At 42.1% G+C, this 25097-nt stretch overlaps 1 protein-coding gene across 1 annotated transcript in view; it reads right to left on the bottom strand.

The window, feature by feature from the left end:
- Positions 1 to 1097: 1097 nt before the first annotated feature.
- ABI3 (ABI family member 3) overlaps positions 1098 to 25097 on the bottom strand; it is a 48494-nt gene continuing 24494 nt past the window's right edge. Inside the window, exons 4-9 of the mRNA XM_083147323.1 lie at positions 20914 to 20999; positions 19761 to 19829; positions 17820 to 17953; positions 11698 to 11805; positions 4298 to 4405; positions 1098 to 1367 (exon numbers count right to left, since the gene is read on the bottom strand). Of these exons, the coding sequence (XP_083003449.1) occupies positions 1306 to 1367; positions 4298 to 4405; positions 11698 to 11805; positions 17820 to 17953; positions 19761 to 19829; positions 20914 to 20999 (567 nt within the window). The 3' untranslated portion in view covers positions 1098 to 1305. The remainder of the gene's footprint in view (positions 1368 to 4297; positions 4406 to 11697; positions 11806 to 17819; positions 17954 to 19760; positions 19830 to 20913; positions 21000 to 25097) is intronic.

The raw sequence follows: 25097 nt of genomic DNA, 5'->3' as shown, positions 1-25097 counted from the left end.
GATCTTTTTCTTCTTAGGACATTCAGGGGCAGATTTATTAAGCTCGGTGAAGTGATAAAGTGTCTGGTTTTAATCACCGGCCAATCAGCTCCCAACTGTGAAGTTAAGGCTTGATTTGAAAAATGACAGGTAGGAGCTGATTGTCCGGTGATAAAAACCAGATACTTTATCACTTCACCAAGCTTAATAAATCTACCCCTCAAAGAGTTATAACATTATTTTCCACCAATAGCGACCTCGTCCAAACCCTTGTGTGAGTTCTGTGAACTTGATCTCCTCTACCTATCTTTCCAATCTTCACAGAAGAATTTGAGTTGCAGTAGAGAAATTAACAGTAGAGATACGATGCAGTAGAGAAATTAATCAGTCATCGTAAGAAAAAAGGTAGCTCATTACATTTCTGGGTTGCATAGAAGATGAACATGTATGGGGATAATCCACAATGATTTTGATAGATTCCATACTGTGGCATTATTAAGGTACCCATACATAGGTCCGATATGGTCTGTTTTCATCTAATTCTGATGGATCGACACAATATATCGGATGAAAAATGGCCAAAGCGTAGCTGTTCGACATCAGGTAGGAACCAATTAGCATTCCCGTGCGCATCGGTTTGGAGCCTGGAGATCGTATGTGCAGCACAAAACATAAGTAGGAATCGGATTATCGGCAGAAGATTAATTGGTCCATCAGCAGCCTTGCACAGGTGCTCTCCACGCTCTGCATCCTCTGCTACAAATGTTACTGCCTGTCAGTCTGGCAGGCAGCAGCGTCTGCAGCGCTATGCACCTCTGAGACCCTTTCTACTTCACCTCGTTAATAAGGTGAAGCAGGATTTGTTATAGCAGCACAATCAGCGCCGCTATAATACATCTGTGCCCTCTGGCACATCGAGTGCCAAATCACATATAACCCTCTCGGGAAGCTGCCAGGAAAGTTGAAGGGAGATCAGCTCCGACTTGTTCCTCCGACAAGTCCAACCTGTGTATGAGCACCTTAAGTGTTGCTCTAAGATGATTATTAAAAATGTCAGGAATGGTTATTAAAACCATCAAAATATTTTATCCAAAGAGTATTTTGCGACGATGCTCATGCCAGTGCCAGACAATATTTATATACTAGAATGCAATTGAACAATATGGGTGTAAATCAGCTGGATATTCAGCATTTTACTATAATTATTTATCTGTCAGAAAAATATTTTCCAAAATCCCTTTACACTAAATATCGAATGTGTATAAAAAGAGAACAAAGATTTCTGCTGCTCCGCTGTCACACTGGACTTCATCCATATCACTTTGTCTAACAGTCCGGAGGAGGTGGAAGGTCATCCATGGAAGTGGGGCCCACAAATAAATCAGCAACTATGGGAGCAAATAAAAATAGAAACAGCCTCGTTAATTAATCAAATCAGCGGTAGAGCTTATTGGCTGATCTGTCAGATAGGTATAATGTAATATTTATAAAAAACAACAACATATTTGTTCCTGTATTAATTATTATATATTGTTTCTGTAGACACATGGATATATTTTCTTATTCTTTATAGTATTATATTTAATAATATAATTGGATCTGCTGTTTTGCCTGCATGTGACATACAATTAAATAAAATTATGTGATCAAATATATTTTAAAACTCTTGACATTGTAATTGTTTAATTTAATTTTCATCTATGCTGATGACTGAAGTGGGGCAGCTATATCATAGATCAGAACGTTAGATACATATTTATATATATATATATATATATATATATATATATATATATATATACAGTGGTCGAAGTGGAAATTTTGAAGTGGGGGTATGGAAATTTTGAAGTGGGGGTATGGAAAAGTAAAGAGTGAATATAGTGCGCACCTTCGGACACCCCCCTGTCCATCAACGTCCCCTGCCAGACTGCCCCGTTGTACAGGGGTATTACAAAAGCACAATATGCGCTGCTGAGTGATCAGAGAGCATCCTGAGGGGGAAAAAAAAGTTTTTTTTGTTATCTTCAGATTAAAGTGGCGGTAAACCCCCGTATACCGCCCCACTTCCGACCACTGTATATATATATATATATATATATATATATATATATATAATGAAACACCTTTTGTTTAAAGTTTACTAGTTTTATAGAAAGGATACAAAAATGTATGCTGAGTACCAGGCTTGCCTACCCTCCTGGAATTGCCGGGATGCTCCCAAAAATCAGCCCCCCCCTTCCGGTCCCCCGGGAAGGTGGGTAATCCTCCCGCATTAGCCACGCAGCCCCCCGCACCCCCTTTCCGTGCTGCACTAAATATAGTTATTTGCTGGTCTGCGGAAATGGCCAAATGGTCTAAATTATGCGAATCGCTGCATTTTGCATCATTTTAGCCCATCCCTCAATCCGCGGACCAGTGAATTTCTTTGTTTGACTGCAATGGAGGCGGAGCTTGAAGACATCCGCCTCGCCTGCCCCGCCTCCCTGACAAACTACTATCAGGTCTCCTCTCCGGGCTCCTCCCAGAGAGGAGAAAAGAAAAGTCAGCAAGTATGCTGAATACCATTTTAATAGACTGAGAGCTTAATTGACCTCTTTTCAATTTACTGAAACTTCTAAATATGAAAAGAGGTGAAGTTGCCCATAGCAACAAAGCAGGTGCCCGCTATCATTTCTATTGCATCCTAGAAAAAAGTAAACAGAATCTGATTGGTTACTATGGACAACATCACACATTTGAATTGTTAGAAGTTATAGTAAATTTACCCATAAGGCCAGTATCAATATCCTGAGGCGAGTGCGTTTCTGAGGACTATCCAGTTAGCACTGTAATCTCTCGCCTAACAGGGATTCTTCTTTGTGTGGTTCATGCAGGCAAAGCAGAATGCCCAATAAGCAGCACCTGGAGACCCATTTTCTTCTGATAATACATGACTCTGGGATCCCAGATCCCATGTGTTATCACCTGATAATGAATGGAATATGATTCTATAACCCATTAGTATCATCGGTCTAAAAAGACCATTTTTACCATGCAGCAAATTACCACATGTAATTGGATGTGCCCCATAGTACTATCATATGACTTAGGACCCATAATTCCCATTAGTCACATAGTACAGGAAATCAGTAAATAATGGTTACCCATAAGGAAACAGGATCTTATGAAACTGTTCTTCAAACATCACCCACCATTACTGAGGAGGCCACACATTGCACAGTGCAATGCTGCTATATTCTGTGTTTAACTTTAACGTTTGGTCAGGAAAAGTCAACAATAAAAAATAAATAAAAATGAATTGTTTGAACAATTCTACCAGCATTACAAAGGTATGGGCAAAGACAGGACTGCCATCAGAATTGGTGGGTCCCAGGACAGACAAAATAGGCAGGGCCCTTGCATGTGCGCCCGCACACACTATTAAAGAGCTGTTTCAGCTCCACCCTCACAACTAGTGCTGTGCCAGCCACCCCTTATGTTTACAGTGTCCCCCCCCCCCCAAACCTTTTGCTATCTTGGACATTATCTATGCCACTGCACTTGCTGAAACAGAGCACCTTGGCACTTTTATTGGATGCACTTTATTTGGACGTACTTGCACTTTGATCCTGGGATTAGAGCAGTACAAGCCTACTGCAGTGGTTCTGCAGACTTGCTCCATTAAGTATAGGCCACCGCAGTACTTACATATGGTGAGATACTTTATCACATGTAAACTGATTGTATGCACCCAAAATAAGAAGAATGGTATCATATAAGTATTGCACCATTTCTTCTGTTTTCACTTTTTTTTTATGTAAAAATAAATCTTGTCAATTACAATTGTTGTTGTTGTGAACATCATTTAGGAAGGGTGCTCCACACCAAACATTGGGGGTTATTCTGGTTCACTCCTTCTGGCAAATTCCTTCTTAAATGGACAAAACCATGTGCACTGCAGGGGGCAGATGTAAAATGTGTAGATAGAATTAGATTTGGGTGAGATATTTTGTTTCTGTGCAGGGAAAATACTGACTGATTTATTTTTGCACTGCAATATTGATCTCACTTTGAAGTAAAACCCCACCCAAATCTAACTCTCTCTGCACAAGTTACATCTACCCCACCTGCAGTGCACATGGTTTTGTCCATTTGAGAAGGAATTTGCCAGAAGGAGTGAACCAGAATAAATCCCATTATTTGTTGTTCTTAACTTCGGCAACCCAAGTGCCAGGATTCCGATACCATCCCATATACTTATATATATATATATATATATATATATATATATATATATATATATACACATGCAGGACACAAATTCAGTAATTTGACGTACCACTTTCTGTTGCCCACAATGTATCTGTTAGGTCATAGTCAGGGACAGGGGGCGGAGGGAGAAAATCATCGATATGTTGTGCATATGTACACATGGGGAACTGAGAACCTGCACAAGAAAGGAGATGCAATTACAAATGAATTAATAACCACAACTAATGTCACAATGATATATTTTGCCAAATATATTTTAAATATATAGATTCTTATTAAGACTTCTAAAATGCAAGCTGGAAAATTGGCATATAGAATGTATTATTGGTCAGCATACCATTATTGTTAAGGTGCATGAGATTACACACTAAACATTTCATGATGCAATGGCAGACACAGGATGCAATTCATCATTATTAACGTGATGAATACAATTTTAGTGAAAAAACCCTACATAGTCAGACTCAGCAGTTTGAAACCATTGAGAGCTATCACAGTAAATAAGATGGCAAAAATGTAAGTCAAAAGCAGAGGTCTAGGACAGGAAGAGTTCATACAAAGTCATTGGTCAGGAAGTATCGCTACACAGATATTTGGAGGAGCCCTTTTTATACGAATGCCGGATGACACGGGCTATTTTCCCTCGTTGGGGTCCACAACCCTGCATAGAGGGAAAAAAGAATAGGTCGCAAGCTTAGCAATGGGATTGAATGCGCTCACCCCCATGTCTGTATTCCGATATCTGAGAAGTTCCAACTTTGTGGGTTATACTATACCCGTTTTTACAACATGTGGTGCAGGTTGCAGTAGTATAATAGTGTCGTGTGGCTGTAGACTGGCCATTGTGTCTCACTATTTCCCCCCTTCCACTTGACGTGTCTGTCTGCAAGAAAAATGGAGGAGTTCCACAAAGCTAGGCCACCCATACTTTTGGCACACCCCCATTAAGCAGTGGCCCAGCCCTCTGTGACTTGCCCTCACTCTTTGGCCAAAATCGGCTACGGTACATTTTTGGCTGTGGGCAGTTAATTTATTTATCCTCACTATTATAATGAATAACTGGACCGAAGTTTTCTTTTTTGCCTGACTAAGGGTAAACAGCTCTCCAGCTCTATAACCAGTCAAGCATGGGAATGTGACTGGGCAGACCAGACCAGTATTTTCCTATTGGTCCACAGAGTCACACCCTCTCAGGCTGCTCTAGTAACTGTCTTTTTGGACTGTGGTGAGGCTGGGGTCAAACAGCCTAGAGTGGTGCAACAGGAAGAAGCCATGATGGGATATCGTCCATGAATGATATGGTTTATGATTTTCCCTTGAAATGCATGGAACTCCTTGGCAAATGTTACAGTGCATACACATCCAGGAGCATGCTGTCTTGACAAGATAGTCAGGATTTGACTGCAGGTACAAAACACAGAGGGAGGCGATAATGACCCGCTGTAGTGTGCATTATTAAGGATATAGGGCCTAATTCAGCTTGGATCACATATAATAAACTGATTGCGGGGGTGACACGTCCTCAGTTTGAAGAATCTCGGCTCGCCCTTCCCTGCGAAGGCCTCTGCATGTCACTCAGGCAGAGGCGTTCGCTGATCTGCACTGTGATCACAGGACCCATCCTGCTCATTTGAGTATAGGCAGAACACCACCATCGGGCATAATACAGAATTGAATTGCTTCTGCAATCCAGCCTAAATTAGCACCACATACCTCCCAACTGTCCCGTTTTTCACGGGACTGTCCCGGTTTTTTGGGACGGTCCCGCCCACGGTCGGCAGTGGCACCATAGGGAGTAAATGCAAAACAATATGCACAAAAATATTGCTAATGATATCATTATCAGGCATATCATTTTGAAAAATGACCTAATGTGTACCCAGCTTTATTGGCTGCATATTGGACTACAACATACATAAATACATTACCATATAGACATATTATCCTACTGGATTTGACAAAATGATGGCAAGTTTTAAGAACTTGTCTGACACAAGAGTTTTAAAAAAGAATGATCTGATTTAGAGATGGGTCGTTCGCGAACGAAGCGGGTCTTTTGAACGGATCCCATAAAAGACTGAGGGAGCCGCCGATCCCAAAAAGGTGAAGCGTCGTTCTTTTACTTTCAGTTTCGTTTTTTATTACAATGCATTTGCCTGATCTCAGACTGAGTTGAGTGCTGCTACTGCAAGTAAAAGAAAGAATAACAAGGCTGCTGCTGCTAGGGATGGCCATTGGTGCAGACGCCATCGATGGCGTTCTGCACCCAGCCATCGATCAGAGTTTTACTCAGTCATGTATGTTCTTATTTGTTCAGGTCACTGTTTTAAAAAATAAATAAATAAAAAAAAATGGCAATAAATGATTGTAAAACAAATTATGCTTCGCTATTCTCAAATTACCCCTTCTTTCAAAGTGAACCATAGAGCCGCCTAAAAGATACAGATCTTTTCACTGACTGATCTGCATGATCCCAGCTCTCGTTAGTGACCCCTTTTTCCCATCTCTAATCTGATTGCATAGGTGCAGAACATACATACTCAACATTTCAATGCACAGTGTGCCTTTACAACATTTATATCACACAAATTGATTATTACTGTAAATACAAATGTGTCTATCAAAAACTTTTTGCATATTGAGTTACAAGGAATTATTTATGTTTTTAAGGTTTAATAATGCACTTGCAGCCCTGTAATTATTTAGTTTTTTTTTTTGCAATATATTGTTTTGAATTCTGAGCCCTTGTGGTTCTGTTTGTGACTGTAAATTTGTAACTGTAACATTACACTGCCATCTTGTGTCTTTATAGCATATAGCAAGAGATTGTGTTAAAAGGATTTATTTGTTTATTTACAAAATGAATCAGGGTGTGGAGGGAAAGAATCATGAAACTAAATGTTAATGAATAACAGCAGAAGCTTCTGATTGCTATCCTTTTTAGTGACTAATTTACTTATAGCCATGTTTAATTCATTTTCGATGGTGGCTCAATAAATAAGCTAACACAACCCTACATTGCATAAATGTATTTGTCTCTTACATACACCTATAATCAGTAGTATGGCATTGATACATATATTTTTTCCATAGTCCCCATACTTGTCTAAGTATTTATTCCAACAGTACACCTAGGCAGTGGCGTAACAAGGGCGGTGTGGTCCAAAGCTGGTCCAAGTGGACTTGGGACTGACCAGGGACTGACAAAATAGGCATGGCCTCCAATCCCATTCTCAAACACCTGGCTTGCCTTGTAGGAACTCTGGTGTCCACAACACTGGCCACGCCACTGTACTACTACATTGCTTCAGGGAAATGTGAACTTGGATTATGACAAATTATACTTGATAAACTCCAGTCCTGGGCCCCCATTCTGTCTGGGCCAAGGACTGGAGTCCCAGCAGTCCCCCCGATGGCGGCCCTGCACCTGGGTGTCAAGCTCAGAGGGGGTAACACCAAAAATGATGGCTCATCTGCAGTAAGAGGGGCCAGTGTGATATTCTTCTGCAGCAAATGGCTCCTATCACATAAAAAGAGCTGGCATAACAGGCAGCTTATGCTGGCCACACATCAGACCAACTTTCCTCTAACCATCCAACTAGTTGCTTGGATGAAATAAAAAATAGGATACTGTATGGGAGCAAAAGACAATCAGAAATGTGCTCACAAACCCAGGAAAATGGACAAAACTTTCAGTCAAATTGTTTAGATCAAACAGGTTCAACTACAGTACCATGTCTGAGCGACAGTTTTTTTCCTTTTCCAGATTTTGGGAGCAAGTGATGCCCAATACTGAGCACTGCCGCCCCCCCCCCTGCTCTGTGTTCCATTCCCCACCACAATGCGGCTAGAGACTTCAACTCCCGGCATTTGAGCCTTTGATTGACTGGATTGCAGCATGCCTATGGACTGTGCGTGTGAGAGAGGAAGCTAAGCATTTATTGCGTGGGGGAGTGTTGGGTGCAAAGGGGCTATGGGTGGGGGAAGGTGGCTAGGGGTTCGTGTGGGTGGGGTAGCAGATGTGGGGATACTGTTGGTGGTGTAGGTGGGGTATGAAGCACTATTATGTATTGTACGCAACTGTGCTCTGCTTCCCCTCCAAGCACTTATGGCCGAGCGGGGAGCGGCGTCGCCTGTCACTTGCTTCTGGCCACTCATGATAGGTGCCGGCTCTAGGCCCTCTCACGGACGGATAGCTGTTGATAGATGGAGCCGAGAGATGGCGGGGGATGGTCCTGGGGGGAGCGCGGTGGAAAGTGGGGATACAGATGGGGGATCAAGGGGGGGAGCTGGGGATACACCCTCTCTCGCTCATCAAAGCTACTTGATAGTCTACCCAATCTGTCTCTATGACTCAGTAGTGCTAGAATATATATTTATATAAATCAGTAGTGCTAATGTGTATATATCAGTAGTGCTAGGGTACATTACAGGCAGCAGAAGAGGAGGCACAGAGCAGGGGAGGCTGCAGTACTCCATATTAGGCATCACTTGGGATAATGCTCACCCCTCTTCATAGCTGCTGCTGCAAATCAGGGAACAGTGCTGCTGCTGAGTTTCCTCTCTCACATGCACAGTCCATAGGCAAGCTGCAATCCGGCCAATCAGAGGCCGCCCTTTACCGCAGAGCATGCCGGGAGTTGTAGTCTCTAGCAGCATGGTTGTGGGGAATGGAACACAGAGCAGGGGAAGGCTGCAGTGCTCAGGATTGGGCATTACTAGTGATAATGCTCACCCCTCTTCATAGCTGCTGCATAGCAGGGGACAGTGCTGCTGCTGAGCTTCCTCTCTCACCTGCACAGTCCATAGGCAAGCTGCATCCGGCCAATCAGAGGCCGCCCTTTACCACACAGCATGCCGGGAGTTGTAGTCACTAGCAGCATGGTGGTGGGGAATGGAATGATTTGTACGTAACTACACACTGATCCCAGCATCCGGCTGTCCCTCACCTGTAAAAGAGCTCACACAAGGTGGGTGTAGCAGCGCTTAAATCAATGAAGAATACCAGTAGTAAAAAGGTATAACAATTTTACTGATAATATTAAAATTGCATCAATAAAACAATGACATCAATAATAAATAACAATAATGGTATAAGGTGGTACGGGGGGGAATAAAAGTAAACTGGAATGAATGTCAAAATGTAAATAATAAAAATAGGCCCCGCCTCAAGGACAGTCACAGTGAGCTGTGTCAACACTGATATGGATAAAAACAGGTAAGTGCACTTTACCAATGATGAATAATGGATCCTTGTGGGTATGGGATGTGCTGGGAGTCCTCACGATGTTTGCGGCTAGATAGGGTTGCCGCTGGAGGTGGTAAATATCGCTTGATGTGAATCAGACCATATATAGGAGCGAGACTGATGAATAAAGACTCGAGACACCAGAATTTGTCTGTAGCGATCCCAGATGATAGGTCCCAACAATGGAATGGAGATGTGGCTTCCGTGCCTGATAGCAATCCACACTGGTATGGATGGTGATGACCAGTAGTGGTATGCACGGTGTCCGCCAAAAGAACCAAATGTCCAATTTGGAAATTGAATGGAGATGGTATCCAAATTAAACTGTGTGAAATAAGGTCACCATTATTATATGGTGGTTTTAGGTTGTTTTTCTAGGGATAAACGCCCACCTCTACATCTCTTGCCTTACCCCGATCACGTGACCTATCCCAGTCACGTGACCGGAGCTAATGGAAATAACAGAGTTTAAGGTAATTAATATACTTCTGATGTGTGTATTTGTTCCAAATTCATTGCCTACACTCTACACTATGATATATGTCTGCCTCCTTACCCGTATTCTATTGTTTTATATGGTATGCGAATTAGAATTACTAAATTGAACCCACAGGTGTATTGATCCCCTCATTAGGAAATGGTATATATACCTGATCTAGGCTCACAGTCCCCCACACCTTTGATAAAGCTGCAGGACGCAGTGAAACGCGTTAGGTGACTGCCCCTCACCTCTGGACACAGCTGTGACACTTCCAGTTTCATTTGGATACCATCTCCATTCAATTTCCAAATTGGACATTTGGTTCTTTTGGCGGACCTATCATCTGGGATCGCTACAGACAAATTCTGGTTTCTCGAGTCTTTATTCATCAGTCTCCTATATATGGTCTGATTCACATCAAGCGATATTTACCACCTACAGCGGCAACCCAATCTAGCCGCAAACATCGTGAGGACTCCCAGCACATCCCATACCCACAAGGATCCATTATTCATCATTGGTAAAGTGCACTTACCTGTTTTTCTCCATATCAGTGTCGACACAGCTCACTGTGACTGTCCTTGAGGCGGGGCCTATTTTTATTATTTACATTTTGACATTCATTCCAGTTTACTTTTATTCCCCCCCCGTACCACCTTATACCATTATTGTTATTTATTATTGATGTCATTGTTTTATTGATGCAATTTTAATATTATCAGTAAAATTGTTATACCTTTTTACTACTGGTATTCTTCATTGATTTAAGCGCTGCTACACCCACCTTGTGTGAGTTCTTTTTCTGTGTTTTGTTTCCAGTGGGGAGTGACTACCCCCACAGCCAAGCAGCTGCTTTCACTAGAGATCCAGCTCATTGCAAGGCGCCTGATTATTCCCAGTGAATATTTTTTGTCCCTCACCTGTGTCAGCTCCTCTCCTCCAGCATGTTCCCTGTCATCTATTCTCTGTTTGATTATCACATTGGCAGTGACATGTAGCATGTATGTAGTTACTGTAGATACAGCAGTGTGTGTGTTATCATCACATGAGTAACTCCTTCTTCTCTTGCTATTTGTTAGGCTATTCGATCTGTCACTCTATAACTCCACCCATGTCTCCACCCAGCGTTATACACACAGTCACAGAGTAACAGATCTGGGCAAATATATAAGATATAGCCTATATAAGATATAGCCAAATTCAGCAGTACGTAAATGAGCCGGCCACCATAGAACTCATTGCCATATACGGCCAAGTTCTACCATTGGTGTACTCATTCGTACACCAAATTCTGATGAATTTGCCATTTGGCTGATCCTGGCTGTAGTTAAGATCGATTGAGCCCAAATGGGTGCATTCGGTCTTAGTAAATTTATCCTACTCTCTCCCGAGTGCCTGCCTCTCTCATTGGTGCCAAGTGCCTGTTGCTCCCAAAGTTTCCCATAGCCATCTGCTGTGCTTTGCAAGGCGCAGATAGTTCTGATGAGCCACAAACACAGCTCAGATCCTGGCTGCAGCAATCATGATCTCTGTACATCGAAGGGCTGCTCTGTACATCGAAGGGCTGCTCTACTGCCTTTATCCACACAAAAAAAGAGAGAAAATCTCAGCCCACCAGGGAGTGTTTCTGGGTTCTCTGAACCACCCCCCACCCCATTTATGCGCCAATAACAAGTAAAATGAAGGTGTAACAAAATAGCTGAATTGTGCCATACGCAGCAGGAATGACATACAGTACCGTTTTCTGTGAGCTGCGGCATATTCATCATATTACAGTCCTGTACAGGAGGCGGTGCTGGGAAATCATTAATATTTTGATGAGATTTGCAGATGAGGAATTGAGAATCTAAAATGGAATGGAGAATGTTTTTAATAAGTGCTAGACCTCAGACAGAGAAATGTCCATGCAAAATGTTTCTCTGGAGTTTAGGCTTGTAATTTACAGCCCTTTTGAAAGACATTGTCCCCTGTGTCTCGACATAAGATAAGTTTGTTTACAGTATGTGCTGTGCACTGGGCTGGTGTAAGGCTTCACAGCACCCTAGGCAAAACTTTATTACTGCACCCCCCCCCCCCCCCTCTAACCCATACTGCCACCAATACCCACTTTCCAACCCCTTAAGTCATACTTGCCAAACATTCTGGAAAGGCTTTTTAGGCTCCCAATAAATTGGGTGGTCCTCCCAGCCCCACCTTGGGAAGGTGGGCAAGTTTCCTGCTTTCCCTGGAGGCAACCCTTTGCCACCCACAACAGAGTACAAAGGGGAGGGGGCAGCAAAGGCGGGAAAGTATGCCTCATGCGAAAGTATGGAGGTGAGGTCTTAGAAGTTTTGCAGCAGTCACCTGAATTAAGTACAACAAGAATCCTCATAGACATCCTTAATTTTTGATAGGCAGACTTGGTGGCGCCCCCCCCCCCCCCCCCCCCCCAGAGCCTGGCGCCCTAGGCAGCTGCCTAAAGCTGCCTAATGATAGAGCCGGCCCTGGCTGTGCATAAAAAAATAAATGACCTACATGCGCTGTGGGCTCAGACACATTCACAATTACATTTGCGGATTTAACTCTCCATCACCCAGAGCCTGATTAACCAATAGGCTGATTAGTCTGCAGCCTAGGGCGTCAGGACTGAGGGGGCACCTTGGTGACAGCCGAGTAACAAAATTAAGACCTAATTTATTCCATGCTTGTTAGCTATCACCTGTCCCGATGTACTGTGGGGGTAAAGTTACCATGGTGATTGCCAGATGGCTGTGCCAATGTAATTAATTGATGGAACCATGACTTTATGTACATTGCGCTACAAAGCCTCCTGCACACGCTACAAACATTAGATCACAGATGACAGTTGTATTTCCTTCATTACCTGCACATGAGCAGTATGACTGGCGAGTCCCTGAGTGCCCATACAGTGTGTTAGCAGCATTACAAGGGGAGCTACATGTGTATTAGCCTAGGGCCCGGGAACCTTTAATCAGGCCCTGCCATCACCCCTTCTAAATGGGAACAGTTCTGCAATTACTGTAGTAGGACAGGCCATATGCATTTAAATAAATCATGGCACATGCTATACATTTAATCTTTGCCAGGGGTGGATCTACTGGGAAACTAATAAAGCTAAAGCTGTAGGGCTCGTAGGGGCTCTGAAGCAACTTTTGAGAACCTTTGTAACACAAAAATATCTGATTTTCACTTCTTGTTTTTATGTACTGTATGGTTGTAGGGGTTACGGTCATTGGGTCTACAGCAAGTTGGCCGACAAGCATTGGGTCGACACCATTAGGTTGACATGGGTCAAGATCGACATGGGTCTAGGTCGACAAGTGTTTAGGTTGACAGGTCATTAGGTCGACACAAGCATTAGGTTGACAGGGTCTAGGTTGACAGTCAAAAGGTGACATAGGGTTTTTCACTGTTTTTTGAGCCCACATGTGCCGGCAGATGGTATTTCATGCCCTACCCTCCACTAGGGCGTGGTGGGAGAATAAAATAGGGTGCCTAGCACAGCGAGGCATCGTGCCTGCGTACAGTGCATTGTAAACTGTGTCCGTATCGACATTTGGTTAAAAAAAAGGAGAAAAACCCTTTTGACTGTCGACCTAGACCTAGACCCTGTCGACCTATTGCTTGTGTTGACCTATTGACCTGTCGACCTAAACCCATATCAACCTAGACCCATGTCGACCATGACCCATGTAGACCTAGAACCATGTAGACCTTTCCCCATGTTGGCCTAACGCTTGTCGACCAACTTGTTGTAGACCAATCGATCCCAACCCAGTTGTAGCTAGTAACTAATAACATCATGGCTGTTAAGGTTTTTTGTGTGAACCCAGCAGCTGTGACCACTGTTTTGGACGGCCACAGCGAGTCCTACACTATCTCTTTTGAACCACCCCAAAGAATGACCAGTGCCTGTGGATGCTATGGCTTCATCTATAATCACCACATTTAGAGGGGTGAATTAAGTCCACCCAACTCCGGTTCAACCAGGTCTTACTGTGGACAAGGTACTTGCGATACTTCAGGGGAGATCAAAAGGTAAAACTGGCTAACGGGGCCTCACTGGGGATGACACTAGCTAAGGGCTTCTGAGTCAATTCTGGGAGAAACAAGAACAAGTAGGCAACCTCATTGCAAACCAAACGCAACCTCATTGCAGGCAAAAGAAAAATAGACACTACACCGTACTTACGGTTTACCAGAACCAACACAGGAGGGCAGCAGGAGTCCCTGGAGCATATGAACAGAAACAGCCAGGAACAGCAAAAAGGAGAAGGGAAGATGGCAGGTGACCTGCAGGAAGCAAAAACTATCACCGACCTCAGGGTCTGGATTTGCAGAGAATATAACAGGGACAAGCACCAGCCTCCTGAAGCATAAATTACCTCCATGTGAGCTAAATCATGTTACATGCATCTAAAAAACATATCCAAAATACGACCCTATCTCACACAACACACTACCAAATCTCTTATCCATGCACTCATTATATCCTGCATTGATTAGTGCAATAGTCTCCTAACTGGTCTTCCCAAGAACAGACTCTCACCAGTGCAATCCATTTTAAATGCTGCTGCTAGGCTGATTTTTCTTGCAAGACGTTTGCTGATCCGCTCTGCCAGTCCCACCATTGGTTGCCTGTATCTTACCATATTAAATATAAAACACTTCTACTCACATATAAAGCTATTAACCATACTGCACCAGCATATATCTCTTAACTATCACAAAATATCTACTATCTCGACCACTCCGCTCTGCACAAGATCTGCATCTGTCTTCTGCACGGATCACTAGCTCCCATTCACTATTACAGGACTTTCATTGGGCTGCTCCCATCCTATGGAATGCCCTTCCACACACAATAAGCCTCTATCCTCCAAACTTTCAAGTGTTACTTGAAAACTCATCTCTTCAGGAAAGCCTATCATATTTAGGTTCTACACTCATAATCCTTTGAGGCACTTATGTTTTTTATAGCTTCCCTTCTGGACTTGGTGGGACTGCTATTCTATTACTGGTGCCTGTCCTTGTGTTTCCCTCCTATATCCCTATAGATTGTAAGCTTGCAGCAGGGCCCTCCTACCTCCAAGTCTGTCTGTTGTTACCCAGTTTGTTTTATCTCTGTCTACAATTGTAAAGTGCAACGGAATCTGCTGCACTATATAAGAAACTGTAAATAAAATATAAATAAATCAGGTATCAGCCTTGTAAGCAGAACAATCACAAGAATTTAGCTGCAATAGCACAGACTAACCACAGGAGGCCACTAGAGAGTCCATTACCAGAAGATGAGAATCTAGGAAAACAGAAAAAGACTGACACAGAAATATCAAGGATGGTCAATGAATTGAAGTTTAGTTAAATATTTCCCCCAAAGCAAAACCAGTTGCTGTGAGCAAGGCTGGCATATTTTAGCCGATACATTGTCCACATCTCTTACAGCAATGCTGGCATTCAAAGGGCTCATTTAGGGAGAGAGAGGCAGTAAGGGAAAGGGGGGGGGGGGTGTCAAACTGCAGTAAATTGTCATGGCTAATTGAGCCCTAAGTGTTGATTCAATTGATCCTGCAGCCATGTTTTATTTTTAAGCAAAAAGAAGCTAGCCCCTGTGAGAAAAAAATGGCCCACAATTGAATTTCTCAATACCACCATTGGCCAAAACATTGTTGTGTTGTAAAGTCCTGTTTTTTTGTGTAGAAGACTTTAGCACTAGTAATTCAATCTCCCCTTAGGCTGGATAACCATTTGCAAAAGGATAATATAAGTGGAAGTTTTTTCTTTTTTTAAACAAATGTGTATTGTTTATTTAAAGAAAGCCCTAATAGGCAATGCATTATAGGCAATCAAAATGTGCAAGGTTGGGGGTGAAGACATAATTAAGTAATTAAAGGAGAGAGTCAATTGAAAGGAGCAGGGGAGATAATCATAAAAATATTAAAAGGGAAACTATTCGATTTAGACCAATTAATTAGGAGTTACGAGAACACTTCAAAGTCCTTACACATAAGACACTCCAACAAGCTGAACATTAGCCAGAGACACAACAATGTAATCTGCACATGAAGCTATTGTGCCCACAGGCCCTGGATATAAGAATTTGTATGGATCAGACTGAGACTTGCCAAAGCTCAATGGTTAAAGCAAACAGTGCAGGATTGGGCAGCAGCCCTGTCAAATGCCACAACTTAGCTTTACATACCCTCCAACATCTGAAGGGCAGAAACCGGTACACATTTTAAAAGGGGCATGGTCACATGCAAACGGGGCGTGGTCACACCCCCTTTCTGAATGTGTACTGGGCAATGGACTCTGACATATTGACAAGTTCATTTTTTCCCATATTTCCAGTTATGTTATATAGATGTGGGATCAAGCACCTGGGGCAACATAATTACATAGCTTATTGTGACCCTAGGTAAGAGACTGTGGACAATCATTAATTTTAAATGTTTAAATAACTTAAGTGTACCCCAGTTTGAGCTTAGTTGAGTGTGACACTTTGTCTTCATTCTAGCACCGTGCTCCTTGCAGTTCCTCCGTGTGCTGTGGGCGGCCGCTCTGAATCCCAGCACTGCATTGCACAGCCTCTAGCCGTGTCTGGATATATCAACAGCACATGCGCCGGGTGTCCTTTACCGTGTCGTGGACAGTGGAAGCCCTGCGGGAGCAGGTCTGCGGCAGAGGCCGCGTGCTGATGTTATGACGCAGCTGCCGTGACCAAGGCACCACTGGGAACGGGTGCTGCACTGTTGAAGCGGCTGCCACCTGCACCCTGAACTCGTCAGGAATCGGTACAAACGGTACATTTATTTTTAGCCGGTACAGACCGTTAAAAAAAATGAGCTCACTATCTGAAGAAGCCGCCAAATCCCTACGGAGGCGGGGAAACGCGTCATCGCCAAATCTGTATATTGAGCAACCCTCATCTCCGGAGTACTGGAGGAACCATTGCCCTAATACCTGCATAAAGTTAATTTGGTTTGAAAATTCAGCCGCTTCTAATTCAACAAGGAGCCCGGGCTTCCAGGAATTCACTAGCACTGGACTATCGCTGAAATACAGCTACAAACACAAGCTCCTGTATTTAAACTGGAGGTACAGGGAGGTCTCTCCCTTCTCCCCCTCCCTATTTTTCTTTTAAAAAAAGGGGGTGTAAGAAATATATATTTTTTCCTGTGTCTGGCCAGACAAGTTTCAGAGAGCATTTAACTCTAGACCCCACCCAGGTGGTTATTAACCCTCCTGCCCTTAAATGGGACAATTAAGTACTCAAATCCACCCTACGTGGATTTTATTGTATTAGGAATTGTCTGTTTATATTGATTTCATATTTTAATATATTGTGTATTGTGTTATTTATCGCTGGCCAGTGAATTTTAGTTTAATAAATAATTGTATATATATATATATATATATATATATATATATATATATATATATATATATATATATATTGTTTCCAGTGTTTTTTTGTTTTTTTTTCTGTGTTTTTTGCATCCTTGGGAAATAGGCATTTTCCTATATTGACGCTGCTAGAACCTTCTGTGAGTACTACATAATTTTTTTTATAAGTATTCAGAGGCAGCAGTATATATGGTCTACACCTAAACATACTCAATGTTAGACACTGTGCTTTTTGGGTATAGCACCAATATTTTCTTTATTCTAGATAGTTGTTAAGACTTTGAAACAACAATTTAGACATGCATAAATCTGTTACTTTAAGCTATAATATATGTTATAATGTTGCAAATGTTATATGTTGTTAATGTATTTATGCATGATTTAAGCATTCTGTGCCTTATTATAGACAACGTGCATGAAAACACATCTCAGCAGTCACACCTGGTCACTTACCTCTTTCTAATAATAATTGTGTTTCCTGTGCAAGAGGGCCACAGTATTCAGCTAATGCTGGGGGTGGGGGCAAGGCATGGTCACCATTTACATCAGGCTTAGCCGAGAGATTGGGAGAAGATCCTTGAAACATCCTCAAATAAAAGCCGAAAATTCAGATATCAGTTTACATGTAGGGCTGTTATAGTGGGAGGCATATATATATATATATATATATATATATATATATATATATATATATATATATATATATATCGAGAAAGAAGGGGGGGGGGGATTGGGGTGCGCTACCTAATACAAATAATGTACCTCCCAATATATCATAATAAAATCACAAAAACATTTCTGAAATTCGTTTCCTTGTATTTGATGATGTTCACAATGATTAAGCACAGTCCATTTCAGGATTAATAGTCCTTTTATTATTGATGGAAAAATCCGACGCGTTTCGTCAATAAGACTTCATCAGGGGTGTAAATACCAATAGGAGTATTAAATTTGTGCAGCTGGTCCTAGTGGGAATTTCTGCTGATCATTGTAGTTTTTATTCAATATCAGAATAGGAATCCTATTCCTATTCTGAATGCAGAGCAAGGAGGTTACCACTGAAAGAGTGACCTGAAATTCTCTCTTGCACGGATCTACATAATTTTCAAAGAAGTCCACTTTCAATATAATCCAGGATTACCCCAAATAGGATCATATCGAAAATTACATTTTGATGTTTTTTTAATATTGAATAAAAACTACAAAACTACAGGTTCTTCTGGCATCTTGATAAAGTGGCGACACAAGCCACGAAATGTTGATGATCCACGCCTGACTGTGTATTCTTTTCTGCGAGTGCTGCCATCCCCTCTACACGCTGCATTAACCTCACTCCCCCTGTGGAGTGTGAGTTTGGAGGGCAACGCATGGAATTTAACCCCTCTTCTCCCATCCCGGGATTGTTGCATTTAGGAGTGCCGCACCAACTACATTATATATATATATATATATATATATTTATTAACGTTGCTACTGAGAAACAGCTAGTTATACCCCTGAGAGTGAGATTAAATGGAGTATTGGTAGGAGATACAAGGAGAGGTTATATGGAGTATAGATGTTATATTGAGTAATAGGCAGTGGCTGTTCCACAGGTGGGGCTGCACTGCAGTCCAAAATTCAAATACGGGATACACACCAACTGCCAGTGAGTCCTGGCCTTTTTATATTTGGCAGTATTTGGGGTGTAAGTTGGTGTGTAACCCTTATTGGAATTTTGGACTATACTGCAGCCCTACTTCTGGAGCCTCCACTGATAATATTATTATTATTATCTTTTATTTATATGGCGCCACAAGGGTTCCACAGCGCCCAGTTACAGAGTACACATAATCAATCAGGAAAAACAAACAAACAAAAAAACCCCCAGTAACTTACAGTTGAAGACAATAAGAGGAGATATAGTAAGACGTTTTGTGAAGTAATGGGAGAAGTTATGGGAGAGGTTATATGAAATAATAGGAAGTTATATGAAGAGATTAAGGGGTAGTCTTATTAAGCTTAGAGAAGTGATAAAGTGTCTGGTTTGTATCACCGGCCAATCAGCACCTACCTGTTATTTTTCAAACCAAGCCTATAACTTCACAGTTAGGAGCTGATTGGCCGGTGATAAAAACCAGACACTTTATCACTTCACCGAACTTAATAAATCTACCCCTAAAGGAGTAATGGGAGGAGTTATAGGGATAGGTATGGAAAATAATAGGAGTTATAGGGAGAGGTTATATTAAATAATGGGAGGAGTTATCAGGGGGGCTTGTAATAGAATGAGTTATTGGGGTGTTGTGTGTGTGTGTGTGTGTGTGTGTGTGTGGGGGGGGGGGTATATGTCAACGCAAACTGCTATTACAAAATGTATTTACTTTTAATTATAATAATTTTTTGGGAACTCACAATGAATTTGGAAAGTTTTGTTCAGGTATCACAGGAGGAGAAACAGGTTCTTTTACCCGAAAGCTTCTTCTGCACAATAACATAGAGTAAATAGTCAGTTTTATTTCATTTATTAACTATTACTTATATGCAAATAGAATGTATACTATGACACTTGGCTGCATCTAGTAATAATAAATAATAATAAAAAAAATACTTTGGTTATTTATAGGTTTATTTTTTCATAACTGACCATTAAACTTCTAAAACTATTTAGCCAATTCTAGTCATCTATTTTTATACTGAATGATTATGAACCATCTATATATTTTCTGCTGTCAAAGTATAGTTGGAGGGAGAGGGAGTGCTAGAAAGGTTTGGCTTGGTCACATATTAGATGGATTGGTCAATTCTTGGAGAATTGCGGCACTGTGCCCTCGGTTCCACTCACTTATTTTAGGTGTGGAACCAAAGTCGCACACACACTACAGGAATCCCCCACATACAGTACTACAGGGTAGTAGGCAAGTATTTGTCAGATACAAGATATAGGGCCTTATTCTAGTTCACTCTTAGAGGCAAATTCCTTCTCAAATGGACAAAACCATGTGCACTGCAGGTGGGGCAGATATAACATGTGCAGATAGAATTAGAGTTGGGTGGGGTTTTTCTTCTTTGAAGTAATACCCCACCCAAATCTAATTCTCTCTGCACAAGTTACATCTGACCCACCTGCAGTGCACATGGTTTTGTCCATTTGAGAAGGAATTTGCCTTCATGAGTGAACCAGAATAAAGGCCTAAATCTATTATATTTAGGGTTACCACCTCATCCTTTTAATTCCGGACACGTATTATTTACACATGTTCTGTGGCAGTTTAAAACCAGGTGAAATGGAGTTTTGAAGTCAGCCAGCCACAGAACCTGTGTAATTAATATGTGTCCGGAATTAAAGGGATGAGGTGGTAACCCTAATTATATTCTAGAAGGTGCTAAATAAATAAGTACACTCTGATTGGTTGCTATGGGCAACACCCCATCTTCAATGGATCTCCCATCTTAGTAATTAAGGTGTTGGCATTATAAATGTCAAAACAGTGACTGAGACCTTCCCTCCTGGATACCCATTATAATACTGCTAGTGTTATATTGTATAATTGTATTCCACACTTACCTGAAAGAACTGTTTGTCTGGCTCATGGATTTCATGCTTATCTTGCGAGACATAGTTCCAGTTTTAGATAACTGCGTGTCAGTGTCCTATGATATAAAAAAATATATTTAATGCAGTGGCGGATTTAGGGGGGGGGGGCACCCGGGCACGTGCCCCCCCTGTCATTTCATTTTGTAGCTGAGGACCAGGGCTTTCCAACGAGCCCAGCCCCGTGTCTCTAGCCCCCCCGGGAACCGGAGATATCGCCTGGTAAAGCTGTTTTTTCCCCATAGGATAATATGGGACCCATCAATTCCGACCCCCACCAGGTTCCGCCGGCTGCCAGTTCCCCCCTGGCATTACAGAAGCTTGTGGTTGAGCTTATTCAATTCAAAATCGCTGGGCCTTCAATATGATACCTGGCTGATCCATATCGGTCAATCGGTTCCAGAGATATTGTGTGTAAACTGATTTTTTTATTTTTGAAATGTAATGTAATGGCTGTTCATGTTCTTTGAGGGCAGATTACTCTGGACCCAAACGTTCCAGTTTCACTGGACAAAAATCATTCAAAGCCCACTCAAAAGTTCTTCAATATGATACCTGTCTCATGTAAACGGGTCAGTTGGTTCCGAAGATATAACCGGTTAAATGAGATAACTGGTTAAATGGGGGAGGGGTGGTTTTCTCTCCCACTTACACCAGAAAATGCAGGGACTAGGCTGGTGTAAAAGGGGCCAACCTGGGAATGCATTTTCTGGTGTGAAAGGGGTATTATTTCAAATAGCCGGGACCTGCAGTGCTCTGAATACAGCCAGGCTCTGCCACTGTCAGTGGCTATCACTTCTGCCTGGCGGCGGCTGTCCCCCATTTACCGCGAGCATGTATTCCCCCTTGGCAATGAGCATGTAATCCCACATTGCAACGAGCATGTAACCTCTGGCAATGAGCATGGAACCCTTGGCAATGAGCATGTAGATAAGAAGCACTTATGTAGCATAATTTTTAATAGGCATTATGGTGTTTGGCATAATACATAATGGACATATTGGCGTGTGACTTAACGTGTAATGGACATTATGGTGTAAATGTTTAATGCGCGCCTTTGGTGGACAATGTCCCTGTTTATGAAGCGTATTGTGAATTTTGGCTTAATCTGTGTGGCATTATGTGAATTCTGGCTCAATCCGTGTGGCATTATGTGAATTTTGGCTCAATTCATGTGGCATTATGTGAATTTTGTCTCAATCCGTGTGGCATTATGTGAATTTTGGCTCAATCCATTTGGCATTATGTGAATTTTGGCTCAATCCATGTGTTATTATGTCAATTTTGGCTCAATCCGTGTGGCATTATGTGAATTTTGACACAATCCATGTGGCATTATGTGAATTTTGACACAATCCATGTGGCATTATGTGAATTTTGGCTCAATCCATTTGGCATTATGTGAATTTTGGCTCAATCCATGTGTTATTATGTCAATTTTGGCTCAATCCGTGTGGCATTATATGAATTTTGACACAATCCATGTGGCATTATGTGAATTTTGGCTCATTCCATTTGGCATCATGTGTAAGGGTCTAGTATTTTGTTGCATAATGTGTAGAAGTTGTATATGGTGTTGTACACTACACTCAAGGACACGCCCCCTGTTGAGTGGCCACACACCCTTTTCCAGAGTGCGCCAAAAGTGAGGCTAGATGGATCCTCCAATTGGGGACTGTATCCCCCAACGGTTTGAATGACCACTCGGTCATCAGTGTACTGTCCCTTTAAATTTGGTTGGCTAGTATATGGTTTTTCCATTCTTCTTTTATTTTTTTCTTCTTTTTTATTGCTCCAATGTTTCAGCATTTAACAGGTGGATCTTGCTCGGGGTTATACTGCTTCATGATGTTTAATGTTGCATTGACCATTAGAGGTCGCATCTAATATACCAGTTTAACCATTTGGGCGTATCTTTATTTACCTTAATTATGTAAATCACATTATGAGGTGCCGATACCCCCGTTTGATGTTGGGGCGGCTTGCTGATGACCTTGCTATGTGTTGCCGTGTATTAAGCTTTAAGTGTTTTTAAATGTTGTTTTCTTTTTTTCTTTTTTGTTTACAGGGTTGCTAGGTGACGACCTCCGCCGATGCTAGGAGAGGCGTCAGCAGAATGACGTCATTCCTCCTGTGCCGCCGCTCGGGTGCGTGGTCCCGGTCGCAGCAAAGCGGAGTTCTTAGATGCATATAAGGTAGGACATTGTCTATATTATTTGTTAGCCTTGATGAAAATGCCCTAGTCGGCATTGAAACATTGGTGATTTTGCTACATTAAACATATTAATTATCTTCAAGTCTTGGAGTGCCACTTTGCTTTCCTTGTATATATATAGATATATCTATATCTATCCTGGAACAGGTTGGCACTCACTTGTACATAAACTAATGCCTGGGGTAGCCTTCTAATGGTCCCACGACGGAGCCATACAATACATCCATAGAAAAAATATAGCACTCACCAGGGCTTGTCAGCTCAAATTCAATTTGCTGTTTTAATTCATCATCAAGATACACATAATCTTGGGCCTGGTACGACGTTTCAGCCATGGAACGTGGCCTTACTCATGACCACATCAAAGACAGACAAACAGATCCCTACCCATAAGGCCACCTCTTAACCCCGATACCGGCAACACCCACAAAGGACTAGCAAATTGGCAATCGTTCATGCGGGCTAACAGCCAATAGCAAACAGCAGTCTAATGTACCAGTAAAATACAAAACCAAACTCACATATACAAGTGTCCAAAACGGCAGGTAACACCACCATCTGGTCCTGCGTGCGGTGCACAGCCGCCGGAAGTGCATCACTGTGCGTTCCAATACAGTCACTTCCACTTCGTCGGCCTCTGCGTTCCACCCCGCGACTATCGTGGAACGCACGGCCATATTGGGGACATGATCATAGCTACCGGACGCGCATCATTGTGCAATCCATACAATGCTAAGTCAACTCATCTAGCACGTGTGTTCCACCCCACGGCTCACGTGGAACGCACGCCCATATTGAGGGACACATTTTTATTAATACAAAAAATCCTAGCAAGTGGGTGCTGCCGGACGGGGACAACAGGGGTACCTATAAGTTTAAAAACACACATACAAAATATCAAAATAAAGATAAATACAAATAACCACAACATATATCATGATGTGCGTGCCCCCACCGATAGCGACGGTACAGGCACAACCATCATGCAATGACACAATATAGAAAATTACAATACACAAATATAATAATAATAATAATGATGTGCCTCCGATATTTTAGGTGTATCTACCAAAATCCAAAAATCTTATACACATAAAGAACCTCTCATATAAATGTGTATAGGGTGTTATTGTCACTCAAAATTGATCACAAAAATATACTCAGATGGTTGTATTCATTAAGCCCTTTAGGGGCCACAGTATCAAGGGTGTCAACCCAGCTGGATTCTTTTTTTAGTAACTGTAGATCCCTATCGCCTCCTCTTCGCAGTGGAGGGACCCAATCTATAATCATGTATTTAAGCAAGGCAACCTGGTGACTGTTAGCCACAAAATGTGCCGCCACGGGTTTGTCAGTGGAGCCTCTCTCATAGGCCAGTCATATATCAGAACGGTGCTGGGCACTTCTTTCATGAAACAATCTCTTTATCTTCCCCACATATATTAAACTGCGGGGACACTGTAAGATGTATATCACAAAGTCCAACTGACAATGCCATTTAAACTGTACTTGTATCCTCTTGCCTGTTTGTGGATGCGGAAACGAACTTCCCACCATCATCGACCTACAGGTGGTACAGCCGAGACACCTGTAACACATGGGCAGTACGGATGGTGTAATGGTTAGCATTACTGCCTCAGAGCACTGAGGTCATGGGTTCAATACCCACCATGGCCCTAACTGTGTGGAATTTGTATATTCTCCCCGTACTTGCGTGGGTTTCCTCCGGGTACTCTGGTTTCCTCCCACAATCCAAAAATATACTGGTAAGTTAAGTGGCTCCCAAAAAATTAACCCTAGAATGTCTGTGTGTGCATGTACATTTGGTAGGGAATATAGATTGTAAGCTCCACTGGGGCAGGGACTGATGTGAATGGTCAAATATTCTCTGTAAAGCGCTGTGGAATCTGTGTGTGCTAATAAATAAATAACACCCGTTTTT

This window comes from Crinia signifera, chromosome 6 (genome assembly GCF_055691185.1).
Source record: "Crinia signifera chromosome 6, ASM5569118v1, whole genome shotgun sequence".
NCBI classification, from domain to species: Eukaryota; Metazoa; Chordata; class Amphibia; order Anura; family Myobatrachidae; genus Crinia; species Crinia signifera.
Note: the sequence above shows the minus strand (reverse complement) of the source record. Positions and strands in the feature narration are given on the sequence as shown.